Source organism: Anguilla anguilla, chromosome 7 (assembly GCF_013347855.1).
Source record: "Anguilla anguilla isolate fAngAng1 chromosome 7, fAngAng1.pri, whole genome shotgun sequence".
Classification (NCBI taxonomy): Eukaryota; Metazoa; Chordata; class Actinopteri; order Anguilliformes; family Anguillidae; genus Anguilla; species Anguilla anguilla.
This window is the reverse complement of record NC_049207.1, coordinates 6,564,569-6,582,189: the sequence shown is the minus strand read 5'-3', so window position 1 is coordinate 6,582,189 and position 17,621 is coordinate 6,564,569. Positions and strand designations below refer to the sequence as shown.

Sequence of the window (17,621 nt, the reverse complement as noted above, 5' to 3'; positions counted from 1 at the left end):
CACGCACTCTCACACACAGACACACACACGCATACACATACAGACACACACACACACACGCACGCACTCTCACATATACATGCTCAGACGCACACACACACATACAGATGCACACACACTCACACTGCGGAGGGGTATTCTGTTGACCCTTATCACACCAGAATGTGGATGATGAATTGCCTCTCGATCGCATTTCCAGAAGCAGTGTCTTCACTGAGCCATTTTAACGACAGCCTGAAATAGCGCAGGCAGCCGACAGCGCCTCTCCATGTAAACGTCTCCGTTTTAACGAGTAAAGATGTTTAATGCGTTAATCATCAGGTTAAGCAAACTCAAATCACTTGATTGCTATCAATTATTAGCATTTTAGACTTGATTACTTTCTTCACTCCTGAATGTAAATTGTGTGTTTTTCCCCCCTGTTGGTACGTGGTAAGAGTACAGTTGTAGCAGTTGCGCTTGTGATATTTCATATTCCGTATTTGGTTTGTGCGGTTTTTCTTGTTTCCACTCCGTCAGTACTCCGATGCTTTAGACTTCGGTTCAGACTGCTCGCTGTGAGCGAGCGTTGCTGCTCCTGCTGTTCTTTTCTTTTTCGAATGATGTGTTTCTCTTGTCTCCCCACGGTTTCCTCTTGTAATGAGTAGTGGAGGTAAGGCGGTGGGAGCGATTATAGCCTTTAAGAGCAGCGTAACGCCAGTAAGAAAATTATGATTTAAAAAACGATGAAAGGAACACAAATTACCGTGGAAACGGAGCTCCCCGATGAGCAATCTCCTACCACCGCAGAGACCTGGGTTCAATCCCCGGCAGCGGTACTTCCGGCTCGGTCACACGTTCCTACGAACCCAATTGGCAGTGTTCGCGGGTGGGAAGCCGGTGAGGGTATGAGTCCTGAGCGTTGCATTAGCGACTCCTACTGGTTGGTCGGGGCGCCTGTTCAGTAAGGAGGGGATCTGGGGGAGATGGCGTGAACCTCCACACGCGTTACGCTCTCCCAGTGAAAACTCCTCGCTGTCAGGTGAAAAAGAAGCGGCTGGCGACTCCACATGTATCGGAGGCTGGCATGTGGTAGTCTGCACCTTCCCCAGACCGACAGAGGATAGCGCATCGACCAGGACCGTGATTCACACGGGCAATTGGTATAACGACTAAATTTGGGAGAAAATGGCAAAAAAAAAGAAAAAGAAATGGAGCTCCCTGTGAACAGACTTCCCACTGAAGTGTCCCGAAAGTGATCTGTTATACCCCAGAGAATCTGTTTTTTTTCTGTGCCTTTGAAATATCAGAATTATAATGATTCTTTTTTCAAGTGGCGTGATGTCACAATGGCAGTGTGTCTGTGATAAACAATGAGATAATCAACGTTATTTACTGCGGAGAATGTCCGTTTTAAAGTGAAGAGCCCTTTTGAATTTTTAAGTGTACTTAAGGAGGCAATAGACGCACATTCCGGCATAGCTGCTGTAGTCCAAATAACAGAAGAATGTCTGTGTTTTGGACAGGTGGTTCATCGCTGCTTGCGAATGGTTGTGTATATCTTGTCATGGACAGAATGTCATCACCATTTTTCTGTCAACAAGCTCTTGTGTAAACGTGCAGACCAGTGGCAGTTTGGCCGGCTAAAGAGGCTGCGATAATGTGGTGCCTTCCTCAGTGATTGATGGCGTGATGGTGTCCTTGTGTAGTCTAGGGTAACACTGGATCTTAAAACAACAAAAAGCACGGGACTTAAATGTCTCTTGTTGTTAAAACAACAAGAAAACTCAAGAATAATGGTCTAAACTGAGTTTTTAACTGGATGCAAAATAAGTTTAAAATTGGAAGTATATCCTATATGCATTTGGAAATATGTACAAAATGTAATTGGAAAAAAAACTTGTAATCTAAGTCATTGTAATCGCCTTCGATTTCTCATTTTTGGTTCCTTTCTCATGCTGCTTAGAAACGATAGAAAGCAGTGATGAAGAGAGCAGTTTTGATCAGCGAATGGCTCGTTGTCTTTATCAGAATGGGCCATGTGTCAGACCCTCACAGCGTGTGACCTCACCCAGGACAGGAGCCCTGTGGGAACATGACCGGTCAGTCATATCGCATTACAGTTTCACTGGGACTCTCGACCTCTTCGTCTCCGGGCTCGACCTCTTGCTGTTCCCCTCGTGGGTGCGCTTGGAGGGAGTTGTACCCCAGGGCGAAAATGAAATATTAAAATCATCGGTAAACTGGATCAGCTTGTATTTTGGAATAGCGTACAGTGCTCTAAAATCAGTTCAGGATTGTGAGTAATGCCGCTCGTTCCCTTATTAAAGTTTTCTGTTTTTACTGACGTAAATGGAGTGAAATGCGTTTTGCGTGAGTGCCCGCTGCTCTCAGCTGGGTGTAGCTGCGCTCACGCTGGCCTTCAGATGCCCGTGTGCGTGTGCAGAGGAGTGGCATTTCCAAACAAGGTGGCATTTGAGTCTAAATGCAAAAGTGCACAAGGTTTTTACTCCGCTGAGAGGTTTTCCGCTTTTCGTCGGACGAACGCGCATCTCGTAACTCGGGAGCGTACCGTCTGACGGAGCTGGAATGTTAAGGGGGCGAGAAAAACACAAAAAAGTATTAAAATGATCCGTTGCGTCCTCACTGGCCTCGGAAATTCACCCCCCCCCCCCACAGAAACGATGAGCACTGCAGGCAGAGCCGCAGAGCTTTGTCACATTAGAGAGCGAGGAAAACCAGAGAGTTTATCGGTGGAACCGGGCCATTAAAATCTCACACGTTGGCCCTGTTCGGGGTGCGTAAGTGCTGCCGATGCTTCCGGTGTGGCCTCCCTGGGCGCTCCCCCTGGGTCCTCCTGGCCTCCCTCCACACTTAGCGCGACCCTCTCGCCTCCTCCGCCTCCCCCCCCCCCCCCCCGCCCGCTCCCCCTCTCGCCTCCTCCCCTGGGGGTTACGGAGCAGAGCGGGGTCTGAGGCGGAAATTACCCGAGACAAACAAACAGCGCCGTTAACAAGACCCCGTGGGAGCTGGAGCTGGAACCGCGTGAAGGTCCGTGCTCCTCGGGGGGGGGGGGGGGGGTGCAGAGGGGGTCAAGGAGAGAAGGGCAGGGCAGGTGTAGGCAGGTGTTCCTCCTCCAAGCAGGCACAGGCATAGCACAGGACACCCGCCTCTCAGCCAAAACCCTGAAAGGACCCCAAGAGGAGAAGGAGGAATTCTCCAGTGTATCGTTCTCCAGAATGAAGGCTTTGTTCTTCTTCTGCGGTTCTTGTGTTCTTGGCATGAGGTCAGCTCAGTGGTCGAGCTCATCAGGTCGAAAAAATCTGAGATATTTTGCTGGTGTGCTGTTAGTAATGGCCCAGTATTAAGTTTAACTTGAAAGGCATATCATTGATTCATACAGCAGTCCTGGTGGCAGCAAATTCATGTAGTGTTAGCTTATTTGGCTGCAAAATGAACCATTCTTCCCTCCAGTAGTCAGACGTAGGCCTGTTACATTCCAGTTGGCTGCTGTACAGTACCATATTTCCTCCATGAAAAGCTTTTATTCTTCAGATGACAGGCATAACATCTCCATTTTTATGGAATGCACGCTGCTGACAGATTGGACATGTTGTTGTTCTTGTGTTGTAAGACTGTGTTGGGAAGCTGTGGTAGTCAGCAGGTAGAGACTTGCAAATGAGGAACTTGGAAGGGTAGGTTTTTTGGAATGTTTTTTCAGAATTCTGAGTCAGTGTTCTGGAACTCCCTTACTTTGAACCTCCACTAGTGATTGTTTCATCAGCATTAGAATGTTCAATTAAGACCATTCTAATCATGCATGTGTGATCTCACAACTTAACAAGGCGTTAAGGGCGTTGAGAGTTTGTGGCTCATGCACCTCTAAGCCGTGGCCAGTAATAATTTGGAAGCGGGACAGAAGCGGGAACTGGGATCGCTACTTGGCGCGCCTCTGAACGTTGGGAAACACTTGCAGGTTTCGATAACGAACAGCCACACACAGGCTTCTCGCCTGGCCTTGGGCCCTCTCTCTCTCGCGGTGAGCGCACTGCAGCGTCCGCGCGGCTGAGTCTGCGACCGCGACCGCCCCTGTCTCACCGGTTTCGCTTCAGCCCTGCTGCTTTCTAGAGCGAGAACCGAAAGGCTTGCCCGGAAGGTGCTGAAGGTTTTGCGGCAGACGAGCGAAATGAAACCAAAAGCTCCAGCTTCGTTTTGCTTGGAAGGAAACGGCTGGAGTTACTGAGGCCTGTTGACTCAGAGGGCGTGTTGCCGTGTTACCGACTCTGTCCCCCGTCACGTCTGTTAGCTGTCACCTGAATGTGTTGTTTTTTAGAAGTTGAGTAAGATTTAATTAATCGTGTCTGTAGTTCTGAGCCTCTTTCTGGGCCTGCTGTGGGTTAGCTGGAGGGTGCTGCCAGGTGATTGCTGAAGATTTGCATATCGCTGCCGATGCTCCAGTTTACTGATCCTTAGTCCTGTCTGAAGTTTGCCCAGTTCCGTCTGCAGACTTCTCTGGACTTTCCCAGCCCTTCGTCCTCAGTGGTCAGACGCGCTGGGCTGCCTCGTCGTCCAATCAGCCCGCCCGATCTCGCTTCGGTCACGGCCTCTCGCCGAACGGCCGGACGTTCCAGCGTGGGGGGGGGGGGGGGGGGGGGGGGGGGGGGGGGGGGGGGGGGGGGGGGGGGGGGGGGGGGGGGGGGGGGGGGGGGGGGGGGGGGGGGGGGGGGGGGGGGGGGGGGGGGGGGGGGGGGGGGGCGCCGCGGCCCGAGCGCAGCGGGCCGGCGCGACAGAGCGACGCGGTGGTTTGGTTTTATATCAGCAAAGCGGCAAATCACTTCACCCACATCCCCATGCAAATCAGAGCACAGTATTTGACTGTGGAAGTTCCATGCGGTTGAAGAGGGGAAGGAAACAGGGTAATCCGAATTTGCACCTGTGCTGTACCTGTGCCATACCTGTGGCGTACCTGTGGCGTACCTGTACCATATCTGCGCTGTATCGGTGCCTCCTCCCAGCTCTGGTTAAGTATCTCTTCAGCTCACCTGCGGCTCTCGTTCCTGGGTCAGATGAGATTAAGAGGCGTGGAGAGGGTTCGAGTGTCCCCCTCAGCCTGTCAGACGGGAGCGACCCACTTCAGAAACGACCCGCTTCTTCTGGCAGACCCCGGCGTAGCGGGCCTGTTCAGCGCTCACGGAAGAACCGGGCCACGAGCGGTCTCTCGGCAACAGACCCCCGTTATCCCTCCTCCGCCGCCCGGCCCCCTGGCCCAGCAGGATCCTCCATGGCGGTCTCATTACGCTGGGTTTATCGCACGGAACCTTCTAGCGCGTGACACGCTTCTGTTTACATTGGAGGAGCCAAGAGGGCCTAGAGTGGTAGTGGACCCCGCAGCTGTTGTCAGTTATTCTTGGTTAGCCCGACTCCTGGTAGCGTGGTCACCATGCAGTGCAAAGGCCTACCCCCAGAGACACACGAGCGCCATCAAACTGACGGCAGCACCCGCCCACCCGTACAGGCTCGCTAGCGCACACACGGCTCGCTAGCGCGCATGCGGCTCGCTAACGCTAATGCGCACACGGCCTGCTAACGCACACGCGGCTCGCTAATGCGCACATGGCCTGCTAACGTGCATGCGGCTCGCTAATGCGCACATGGCCTGCTAACGTGCATGCGGCTCGCTAACGCTAATGCGCACACGGCCTGCTAACGCACACGCGGCTCGCTAACGCTAATGCGCACACGGCCTGCTAACGCACACGCGGCTCGCTAACGCTAATGCGCACACGGCCTGCTAACGCACACGCGGCTCGCTAACGCTAATGCGCACACGGCCTGCTAACGCACACGCGGCTCGCTAACGCTAATGCGCACACGGCCTGCTAACACACACGCGGCTCGCTAACGCTAATGCGGCTCACTAACACACACGCGGCTCGCTAGCGCGCACACGGCTCGCTAACGCTAATGCGCACGCGGCCTGCTAACGCGCATGCAGCTCGCTAACACACACGCGGCTAGCTAACGTGCTCACGGCCTGCCAGGGCCGGTTAAACGCGGCTGAAATGAGCCGCAGAGGCGGGAGTTGGCATTTTCTGCAGCAGCGCTTGGCACTGCCGTTGCCATGGTGTCTGCTCCTGAGCTCTTAGGCGTTTCCATGGCGTTACCGTTCTGCCTCGGTTTTCTGTCCTCGCTCTGAAGGCATCTCCCTCTGTGCTTCCTGTTCCCTCTCTCTCTCTCTCTCTCTCCCTCTCTCTGTGCTTCCTGTTCCCTCTCTCTCTCTCTCTCTCTCCCTCTCTCTGTGCTTCCTGTTCCCTCTCTCTCTCTCCCTCTCCCTCCCTCTCTCTGTGCTTCCTGTTCCCTCTCTCTCTTTCTCTCTCTCTCCCTCTCTCCCTCCCTCTCTCTGTGCTTCCTGTTCCCTCTCTCTCTCTGTCTCTCTCTCTCTCTCTCCCTCTCTCTGTGCTTCCTGTTCCCTCTCTCTCTCTCTCTCCCTCTCTCTGTGCTTCCTGTTCCCTCTCTCTCTCTCTCCCTCTCTCTGTGCTTCCTGTTCCCTCTCTCTCTCTCTCTCTCTCCCCCTCTCTCTGTGCTTCCTGTTCCCTCTCTCTCTCTCTCTCTCCCTCCCTCTCTCTGTGCTTCCTGTTCCCTCTCTCTCTCTCTCTCTCTCTCCCTCCCTCTGTGCTTCCTGTTCCCTCTCTCTCTCTCTCTCTCTCTCTCTCTCCCCCTCCCTCTCTCCGTGCTTCCTGCTCCCTCTCTCTCTTCCCTCCTTCCTCGTTCTCTTTGCCAAGGGAGTGATAATAAAATAACTAAGAAAGGTGAACTAGCATCTGTTGCTGCGCTATACCTTTTGCATATGATGGCTAATATTTTGCTGCAAGGTTTGTGTTTTGTCCTAACGATTGCTTAGGATGAATTTTAGTGTGCATCTATATTAAATTCTGCGTCTGCTCATACGGCGTTATATTAACATTCATTTTTGTTTTCCCTTGGGCATTGAAAGGAGCGGTGTAGGCATAAGGATGTAGATGAAATCAGCAGTTACTGAGCGCTTGGTTTAATTTAAAGAGAGTAGCTGTTAAAATAAGTAATTTGCACATTATTCCAGTGCATACACTTTTAAATGGCATTGGCCCTCCGTAGATTTAATAGAGGATATACAGCTAAAGGTGTTCAGATCTGCAGCAGCTTGTGTGATGCAGGAAACCAACCCTTTCCTGGCTCTGAGAGAGCATCTGCACGGGCTGACCAATCACCCGCCCTCTAACAGACCAGGACAGGCCCGCTGAGAGAGCATCTGCACGGGCTGACCAATCACCCGCCCTCTAACAGACCAGGACAGGCCCGCTAACTGTGCTAATATCGGCTCCAAAAACTAGGGGGCCCGCCAAGAGACCGTGTCCCCCTGGATTTGGGAACCCAGAGCAGAGTGATGGCCCTCTCTTTCTGGGCCAGCCCTGCCTAACAGGAGCTTGAGTTGAACCCGCCCCCCCCCCCCCCCCCCCCCCGGAGTGGAAAGTTCCGGAAACACGCGTGTGCCCGTGGTGGTCGCAGGCGGATTCTAAGTGCTGCAGTGCCATGCCTGCAGCTGGATGTAGCCCCTGTTGGAGCATTAAAACCCAGCGGCTATCTGCTCCGTCCAGCTGGAGTGACTGGTGGCAAAGCGCGCTTTTGAGAGGCTTAATGAAATGGGAGATTTATGTAATGTCCCCGAATCAACTCCCCGCAGGACCTGCGTGTGGATGGCTGGGGCTGGGATAGTGGGAAACATAACTTGCAATCAGTTAAGTGTTTTATTCTGATGTAAGTTGGTGCCTGTTGATGTAGCGGCAGATTTGTAGTACAGTTTGATTGACAGGCTGTGCTGCCATTGGTCTCCAGTGTGCAGTGGGTGTTTGATTGACAGGCTGTGCTGCTATTGGTCTCCTCTGTGTGCAGTGGGTGTTTGATTGACAGGCTGTGCTGCTATTGGTCTCCTCTGTGTGCAGTGGGTGTTTGATTGACAGGCTGTGCTGCTATTGGTCTCCTCTGTGCGGTGGGCGGTTGATTGACAGGCTGTGTGTTTCGCTGCAGAGCCCATCGTGAGGAACGGCCGGCCGCCCACGTCCCACAGCATGCACTCCTTCCTGCACCAGTACACCGGCTCCTTCAAGAAGCCGCCCCTGCGCCGCCCCCACAGCGTCATCGGGGGCAGCCTGGGCTCCTTCATGGCCATGCCCCGCAACGGCAGCCGGCTGGGTGAGTCTCCGTCGCCGCAGTCTCTCACCCTCTCACCCATTCACACTCTCACTTTCTCTCACCCTCTCACCCTCTCACCCTTTCACACACTCACTCTCTCTCACCCTCTCACACTCTCACCCTTTCACACTCTCACTTTCTCTCACCCTCTCACCCTCTCACCCTTTCACACACTCACTCTCTCTCACCCTCTCACACACTCACCCATTCACACACTCACTCTCTCTCACCCTCTCACTCTCTCACCCTTTCACACACTCACCCTCTCTCACCCTCTCACCCCTCTAACACTCTCACCCTCTCACCCTCTCTCCCTCTCACCCTTTCACACACTCACTTTCTCTCACCCTCTCACCCTTTCACACTCTCACTCTCTCTCACCCTCTCACTCTCTCACCCTTTCACACACTCACCCTCTCTCACCCTCTCACCCCTCTAACACTCCCACCCTCTCACACTCTCTCCCTCTCACCCTCTCACACTCTCACACTCTCACCCTCTCACACTCTCACCCCTCTCACACACTCACCCTTTCACACTCTCACTTTCTCTCACCCTCTCACACTCTCACCCCTCTCACACTCTCACCCCTCTCACACTCTCACCCATTCACACTCACTTTCTCTCACCCTCTCACACTCTCACCCCTCTCACACTCTCACCCATTCACACACTCACTCTCTCACCCTCTCACACTCTCACCCTTTCACACTCTCACTTTCTCTCACCCTCTCACACTCCCACACATTCACCCTTTCACACACTCACTCTCTCTCACCCTCTCACTCTCACCCTTTCACACTCACTTTCTCTCACGCTCTCACCCTTTCACACTCTCACCCTCTCACCCTTTCACACAGTCACTCTCTCACTTTATCACTCTCACTTTATCACTCTCACCCTCCCCCCTTTCACTCTCTCACCCTCTCACACTCTCACTCTTTCACCCTTTCATCCTCTCACTCTCTCACCCTCTCACCTTTTCACTTCTCACCCTCTCACTCTTTCATCTCTCCACCTTCACTCCATTTCTCCTCCTTTTTGACTCTGAGGAAGACGTCTTAGATACTAAAACGTCAGTCTTCCCTGACCATTAAACGGTGTCTTTTGCTCTGAGGTCTGTGTGCTCCCTGGGTTCTCATTTCAGGCTAGTCCCCTTGAAGCTGTCCTTCACAATACCATGTCTCATCTCTCTCTCCCTCCCATACTCCCCAAACGAATCTCCTGCCCCTCCTCCCTCCCTGTCCCCTTCTCCTCTCCCCCTGCTCAGCCTCTAAATTTGGAAGATCAGCAGTAAAAATATGGATGGTAGCAGAAGCACCATGTGATTCATCCTCTGCAGGAAATTAGATCTAGAATAAATAGATCAGGGGTTTCTATGGTTCACCTCTGTGGTACAGGAAGTGCGTACCATGATTTTCCCCCCCATGAATATAGACGGGCGCGGAATGGTGGTCCAGCTCATTCATCTCATTCAGCCTCGTTTGCTGTTGATTGGAACCCGTCCGTCCTTTTCGTCTGTCCGCTCACCGCTCCCTCCGTACCGCTCACCGCTCCCTCCGTCCGCTCACCGCTCCCTCCGTACCTCTCTTCCCGGGAACTGAAGTGCCCTTGACCCAGTTCCACCTGAGCCCCCGAAGAGTCCCGTACAGCCCCGCTGCATTCTGGGAAGAAGAGCGACCGCAAAGTTTTTGCTCTCCCCCCCCCCCCCCCCCCCCCCCGAACGAACGTGGCGGCGGAGGAGAGAGGAGTCGCGACTCGCCGAAATAAAGAGGGGCGCTCGGGCTGTTGGAGCAGACACGCCCACTCTGCGGCGGCGCTTCTAATGTGGGTCACGAAGCGGCTGCGGCGCTACGCAGCGTGAAAACGCCGCCCCGCCTGCCTCCGCGTCCGTCGTGCGACGAGCCGCGTTCGATGGCAGGGACTGCAGCGTGCTGATTTGAGACCGCCTTTGATCTTCCATCGGAGAAGCACTTGGACGTGACGGGGTGGGGGGTGGGGGTGCAGGGGGGGGGGGTAGAAGGATGTGTGCTTTCGTACCAGCGATGGAAGTGCGCTGAAGTTCCGGAACTAGCAGACGCATCTGTTCACAAATTGAAAACTGGAGCAAAGCTGCACGGTCTCTCGAAATCGCACCACAATCTTGCGGCGTTGCCCTGATGGCAGAGCGAGCAGCCCTGACAGGACCAGCGCTAGTGTGGGTGAAGAGCACTGCGGCGCTCGTCAGGACCAGCAGTACTTTAGGTGAATAGCACTCCAGGTACTCTATCAGGGGCAGCCCGCGGGTTGGAAGGCCGTAAAAACAGCCGCGTTTGAAGGCCGTTTGCAGGTGCGTGGTGTTTTTTGCGAGCGGGGGGCCTGGGGGGTGTTTTTTTGGGTGTGAAAGTGATCCCTCGCGCTCTCAGCCCTCTCGTTAAGGCTAATGAAACGCAGACGGGGCGCCCCGCCGGGCGGTGGCGGGCGGAGGGGGCCGAGCGGGCCCCCGAGCCAGAGGGCCGTGGCGGCGGCGGCGGCGGCGTCTTTACGAGCCGGAGAGGAAGCTGGCGCGCTGTAATTGTTTAATCCTCGGCCCCGGGGTCAGAGACGGCGGCCAGATGAAAGAGGGGGGGGGGGGGGCATTAGCAGGGCCGGTTTACTGGCCCCCGGCTCCTGTCGGAGGGGGGGGGCCAAGGGCGGAAGGAGGTGTCGGTAGACAGGCCCGGGCCGGCAGTGAAACTTCACAGCCGCCGCTGCCGCACGTTTACTCCAGATCGCCTACCCACCCCCCACCCCCCACCCTCGTGTGCCCCGCTAGCGCCCCCCCTGGGGCATCGGGCAGAGCGGCGGGTCAGCAGAACTGGTGCTGCCGTCGGGGGGGGAGCCTGGAATACGCTAACGCTAACGCTGCGCACTGAGGAGATGAAAGTGTAAAATAGCGCAGGCTGGGCCTGGAGACCAGGAGCAGAGGGGGAGGGGCTGTTATGTAATATCCCTGTATGAGCTCCCTGGACTGACAGACCGCAGATGGAGTGGAGGTGTAGGAACAGGGGGGTGGTGGAGGAGGAGGAGGGGGAGGAGTGGGAGGAATACAATGTACTGGATGGGTGTGGGATGTATTGAGACCGGAGGGGTGTAATAGAGATTGGTATGGGGTGTGGGGGGAGACGTAGGAGCTACTGTGGTGGAGGACGCGTAGAAAGGATCCGAGGTGCAGAGGGATGGGTCTGTGTAGTGTGTGTGTGTGTGCGTGTGCGTGTGTGTGTGCGCGAGCGTGTGTGCGTGTGCGTGTGTGTGTGTGCGCGAGCATGTATGAGCGAGTGTGTGTGTGTGTGCTCAAGTACGTGCATGTTTGTGTGTGTGCACGGGTGCGGGCCTGTGTGTGTGTGTGTGTGTGTGTGTGAGCGAGCGCGTGCTCATGGAGATGAATGGGCCCTTTCACAGGCCCTGGCCGGCTCAGAGATGCATTACTGCCTGTGTGTTTGAACAGCCTGAGACTCACACAGGGAAGGGCTTCCAGTGCTGATATAACCCCTCAGAAATCCCATTCAGCCCTGCCAGCGGCCGCCAGGAGCTGTTCACTGTGTCACCCTGCTGGGCACAGACAGGGGAAGTCCTCGCTGTGTGTTTAACTGCGCTGGTCCCTGTGTGAAACAGGGTCCTCACTGTGTGTGTAACTGCGCTGGTCCCTGTGTGAAACAGGGTCCTCACTGTGTGTGTAACTGCGCTGGTCCCTGTGTGAAACAGGGTCCTCACTGTGTGTGTAACTGCGCTGGTCCCTGTGTGAAACAGGGTCCTCGCTGTGTGTTTAACTGCGCTGGTCCCTGTGTGAAACAGGGTCCTCGCTGTGTGTTTAACTGCGCTGGTCCCTGTGTGAAACAGGGTCCTCGCTGTGTGTGTAACTGCGCTGGTCCCTGTGTGGAACAGCCTGAGTCCCTGTACGGCTGCTGTCCCCCGTTCTCCCCTTGGGCTGGTCTACAGTCTGCACTCACGCTCCTGGCCTTAGTTCTGTCTGTTCCACAGCTGTCATCTTTTCCCACTTTTTTACTTAGCGAGCAGCTCATTGTGAAACGGTTTGAAGTGTGTTGTGTTGGCGCACGCTGTTTTTTTCTGGCTGCTTGGAGAACAACAGGAGTTCATCGCTGGGATGCGGGGGGGATTTTCCTTCATTTGGATTTTCTGGGGTTTTCCAGGTTGATTAAGACAAATGAACTTTTTTTAGTTAACACTACAGTTTGGGGAGATCCAGCATGAAACAAAATGAAACTGTTCTGTACTGCTCTGACCTCCTCCTCCTCTTCCTCTTCCCTCATCCTCTTCCTCTTCCCTCCTCCTCCTCAGACATCGTCCACGAGAACCTGAAGATGGGCTCGGACGGGGAGAGCGACCAGGCGTCCGGCACGTCCTCCGACGAGATCCAGTCCCCCACCGGCGTGTGCCTGAGGAGCCGCGTCCACCGCCGGATCTCCATGGAGGCGAGTCCCCCCCCCCCCCCCGTCCCCTCCCCTCGGCCCCCCGCCCCCCGTCCCCCCCCGTCCTCCAGCAGGGGGAGCTCCTTTCACCCTCACCCCCTCAGCAGGCTCTGCACAGTCCCCCAGCGTTGGCGGCTCTGCAGGGCGCCGTGAGAGCTTGGTCCTGGGCTGACTGGGGCGAATCCCCCGTTTATCACAGCTGGACTCTCCAGCCAACCGCGCGTCTCCGTTCCCCAGCCTGAGACCAGCAGGCCGTGTGCGTGCGTCCACAGCCTGGGGGCTGGTCTGAGAAACAGAGCTCTTATGTAGCGTCAGTTAGAACCCGCTGATATTTAAACTGGGGCGGCAGCCCGACCCGCTGACAGCCCGCTAAGGGGCGAGGCCCCCGGGCTCGTTGACCCCGGCCCGCGCTCTTCAGAAGGGCCTCGCGCGTTTTTTAGGACGCCGTTCGGTCCTCCGTGAGAGGGTCAGGACATTTCCTCTTAATCAGGGAGGGGCGCTGATCGTTCCAGCTGCTCCCCCGATTGTTGATTCGCTGCCAGAGCCGTGTCAGGTGACAGGAGCTGTCCGCTAATCCCAAAAAAAGCGGCGGCGGGCGGTGGGGCTGGTTCATATCTTCGGCGCCGGCTTCGGGTTCTCAGTGACACGTCCTTCGGTCCGGGACGGTATCCTGACCCCACTAGTGCCGGCTGTGCCCGTCCACTTCAGATACAGCCGAACAGCGCTGGCACCGCTCACTCTGAATACTGAGAATACACACTCGGTGTGTGTCCCAGCATGCTTCAGAGCGGGGTTACCGCCCCGTCTGCCACTGTCACTGTTTATTTTATAAACCCGGGGAGTCGGTAGACAAAATTTGATACGTGTTGGTTAATCTGTAACCTTCAGCTGTAAAAAAAAGAACATGTGGCGTTTATAGCAACGTTACCTTGTTGCCACACACACACACGCTTTATCAGCTGCGGAGTGCTTGCCAGTTCACGGCCACAGTAACGGAACAAGCAGACGGAGGACACGGCACGCTTTTTTGTGATAAGACCTCACGCCCCCCCCCCCCCCCCCCCCCCCCCCCCCCCCCGTTTATCGAGGAGGGCCGAGATCTCGAGCGACGGTCGGTCGGGATGCCCGTCCCCGTCTCTACGTGAATCGTCGCCGCCGTGTCGGATGCTGGCGGCCCGCGTTCTGACGTGCTTTTCGCACAAAGGGAGAAAATATTACCCGCGGCCGCCATTTTAATTGCGTGGCAGGCTGCGTTAGGGCCTTTGAAGAATGGCCTCGTAAACGCGAGGAGTGATGGATGCTGGTGGTTTTCTGGGGGGAAACGTTACCCTCTCGCATCTTAAGAAAATTCTCTTAATTGCTCCGGCGTGCCGCTGATGTTTATGAGGCGGTTAAATCCATCAGAAAGAGCAATAACTTAAGTCCCATTGCGGTCGAATGCAGATGAAGATATAAACAATGAAAAATGGAACTGGAGAATTACCTCTCGGTCCTTGGTAAATCCAAGAAAACAAGAGAATATCAGTATGGGTAACGTGAGTCTTAACTGGTTCAGTTTCAGATAAAGAGTGTAGGTACGGTGGGATCTGGTTAGGTGTGGTATACCGGTAAAATGGCTGACCTGGTGGAATGATAAACCGCCTTCTGTTCAGTGGAACGGCAGGCAGCCGGTTTAAATGGCTCCCAGCCAGCACAGGCCGGGCATGATGAACGCGTGCGGCTGGCGTGTGAAAGATTGGGCCAGATTAGCGTATGGCGCTGGTTTGTGGGACCGCCCCCCTCCCCAGATTACTCAGGGCGGGGGAGGAGGAGAGGAGGGGGGAGGAGAGGGGGAGGGGGTGCAGGTGGAGGGAGGGCTGAGCGCGCTCGGCGGTGATCGTTGATAGGATCGTAGGGTGGGGGGGAGGGAGGGGGGGGGGGGGGAGGGGGGAGGGCTGAGCGCGCTCGGCGGTGATGATCGATGGAATCGTAGGTGAGCAGCGGTTCATCCTCCGGGCCGTAATGGGAGGGGAGCAGCCCCGTTTAGCGTCCCCCTGGAACACGGCGGTGACGAATGGGGGAGCGGTGCCTCAGAGCCGGTGTGTGGAGCCGCGTCGGCTTCCCGCTCAGACCGCACCTCATTTCACTGAGATTAGGGCGCAACGAGCTCTCCTCACATACTGGTGGCGAAGAGCCCACCGCTGTTACCGCTGACGACCGTCTCCTGCCCCCCCCCCGCTCCTGCCGTTAGCATCCTGGGGGGGAACGGCGAAGCCCGGCCCGCGCGGGATTATGTCATCGGGATCGGGTTGGGAGGGAGAGGGCGGCCGATTGGACAGCTGGAGAGGTCGGAGGTCATTCAGAGCGAGCGATGGGGTCATCATCCCTTGCGGTCCACATGCGTGTCTTATTCTGGGTGAAACGTGATACTGGGTACCGATCCGGTCCCTTCAGTGCACAGGGCACATGCCCAGAGAAGCGGACTGACATTCTGTCCTGCACAGAGGACACGCGGTCCCAGACGGGCCGGGGCGGAAGCGGGGCGGCCGAATCGATGAGCGCTCCTCACCCCTGACTAATTAGAGCCGGTGATTAATGAGCACACACACGCTGCGTATTAGGGGGGGAGAAGATGAGCGATGTGGCAGGTGCATTGTGGGAAGGAGGAGCGTCCCCGGGCGGACGTGGCCAGTTCCCTGAGTCATCCGTACCGGGCTGAGGGTGCAGCGGGAGCGCTGGACCCCGTCATGTTTGGGGAGGGTGGAGACGGAGAGGCAGCCGGGGGGGCCGGGGAGATTAACACCGCAGCGGTCGCACAGATGCGGGCGAAGCGTGTGATTGGCCGAGGCGTTACGCGACCCGCGGGCTTCTCCCGAACGGAGCTTCACGGGAATCGCTCGCTCTTCCTGGACGGAGCTTCCTGGGAATCTCGCTGATTCCCGCCCACGCATGGCGACGGCTCCACCCCCCCCGTTCCCCCCTCATGCCCCTCCTCCCACGTCTCACAGCAGTCTCAGGGGAGGGGTGGGGGTGCAGCTTACAGCCCCCAAATGTGCCTCCAAAGCGCGGGGGGGGGGGGGGGTGTTTAAGAAGCTTTTGTTGTCTCGAGCGGTGGCGTGTGATGGCGAGATGGAGCCGAACCCTTCCGCCTAGCGGGGACCGAGCCGAACTCGAACCCGAACCCGCGGCCGAACGCACCGCACCTCCCGCACAGCGAGCCGCCAGCGCTCCTTTCCCACATTTGGGGGGGTTTGTTCTCAGCGCCGCTGGCGAGCCCATCGCAGAGCGACCGCGCGGAAGCCTGAGCCGCGAGCCGAAGCTTCGCCATCAAACATGCAAACGCCCTCCGCATTATTCATGCGGCGTCCGAAAATACGACGCCCTCATTTTCATACGGGAGGGTGTGATTGAGGGGGGGGGGGGGAAATCTAAATATTTACCCACACACCGCCGAGCAGATCCCAAACACAGGATGTTTAATGCGAAGGGAAGTGGAGTCGGGCGCTTGCTTGGGGACACGGTAAAGATGGCGGTAAATAATAGATGCTCTTCAGTGTAGCGGTTTTCGAGGAGGGGGAAAAAACAACGTGGCGCTCTTGCGGTTATAAAAATAATAATAAAATGCCTTCAGTTCAGACCTTGACATATTTCTGACACGGCCCTTTTGTCTGACTTCATCAATTTCACCTCCCGGGGCAGGCTTTGCCAAAACCTGTTTCTCAGCTGTTCAGGACGTTAGAAGTGGCCCGGTAATAATGGTATTTTATTATTTTTCTCACCGTGAAAGAGTGACTTGGTGCTTTCTAGCTCCTGTGTTATCATTGTAAGCAGCCAAGAGTACTCAGTCTTGGTAAATACCTCTTCCTGGCTGTTATTGTATTTGTAAAAACAACGTGATTGGTGGGTGATCATACGCGTTAGTGGCGCTATGGATGCGATGTGCGGCGAGTTGCGAAATCCTCGCCGCCCCCTGCCGTCGGATTGGGGCGGGGGGGGGGGGGGGCTGGTCTGTAATCCCGCCGTCTAATTTAAACCCTTATTATCTGGATCATCCCGCGGCGGCAAACAACAAGGCCGGAGGATCTGACCTGTGCCGGGGAACGCCGTGGAATTCTCCCGGGATCGCGGTTTCCCTTTTCCCCGCGGCATCTCGGGGGGGGGGGGCGGCGGCGGCGTCACCGTCTGTTTTAGGCTGGGCACACAACTCTTTTCAAAGGCCTTAAGCCCCATTCCACCTGTATTAGTTTTACAGTCCTGTGTACTGTTGTGCATTAATAAGGTTTTCAGCATGCATTGTTGGGTCTGTTTGTACGGGATTAACGATTTATGTAATTCCTCCGCAATTATGTAAAACGTCTCTAACTGCACATCTGTGAGAAAAAAACCAAGGCGAGCACTTTCCCTGCGTAGGCACGTTACTGCAGGGTCCATCCAAAGGGGATTTAGCTTTTACTGAAGGACCGTGAGAGTTCGGCGAAACGCAGAAGATAATTCGCTCCGGTGTTTTTAAATTTCGGAACATTGCAGATTCATACTGTGTTAAAGTGACGCATCCTGTCAGTGCTCACTTAAATGTCATAGCCTCTCCGCGGTGAAACTAATCCAGCTTGAGAAGGGCCTAACCCGGCTGCCCATCGAAGGGAAGCCGCACCTGCAGACACTGTGGCCCTCCAGCAGTGCAGTCCGATAGCCTGTGGTACAGAGCCTGTGCTCTCCTGCATTCACACAACCCCCCGTTCCCCCTGCTCCTCATCCTCAGAGAGGGGCCAGGGGCCACTCTCCCCACCGTGCAGAGTAGGGTGTGCGTTCGGTGAGCAATGGGGGCTTTACGGGGGGGTGTTTGGGGTGGTGGTGGTGGGGGGGGGTGCGTTGGCATGGTAATCCGTAACGCCGCGGCGATAATTCCGGCCTAGGGAAGGGGCAGCGGGGTCGGCGGGGGTCGGCGGGGGTCGAAAGCGCTCCGCCTCGATCCGGAGAGGAAGGGGC

At 55.9% G+C, this 17,621-nt stretch overlaps 1 protein-coding gene across 1 annotated transcript in view; it reads left to right on the top strand.

Moving 5' to 3' along the window:
- cdk17 (cyclin-dependent kinase 17) overlaps nucleotides 1-17,621 on the top strand; it is a 79,666-nt gene that overhangs the window by 41,781 nt on the left and 20,264 nt on the right. Inside the window, exons 3-4 of the mRNA XM_035426046.1 lie at nucleotides 8,044-8,208; nucleotides 12,526-12,659. Of these exons, the coding sequence (XP_035281937.1) occupies nucleotides 8,044-8,208; nucleotides 12,526-12,659 (299 nt within the window). The remainder of the gene's footprint in view (nucleotides 1-8,043; nucleotides 8,209-12,525; nucleotides 12,660-17,621) is intronic.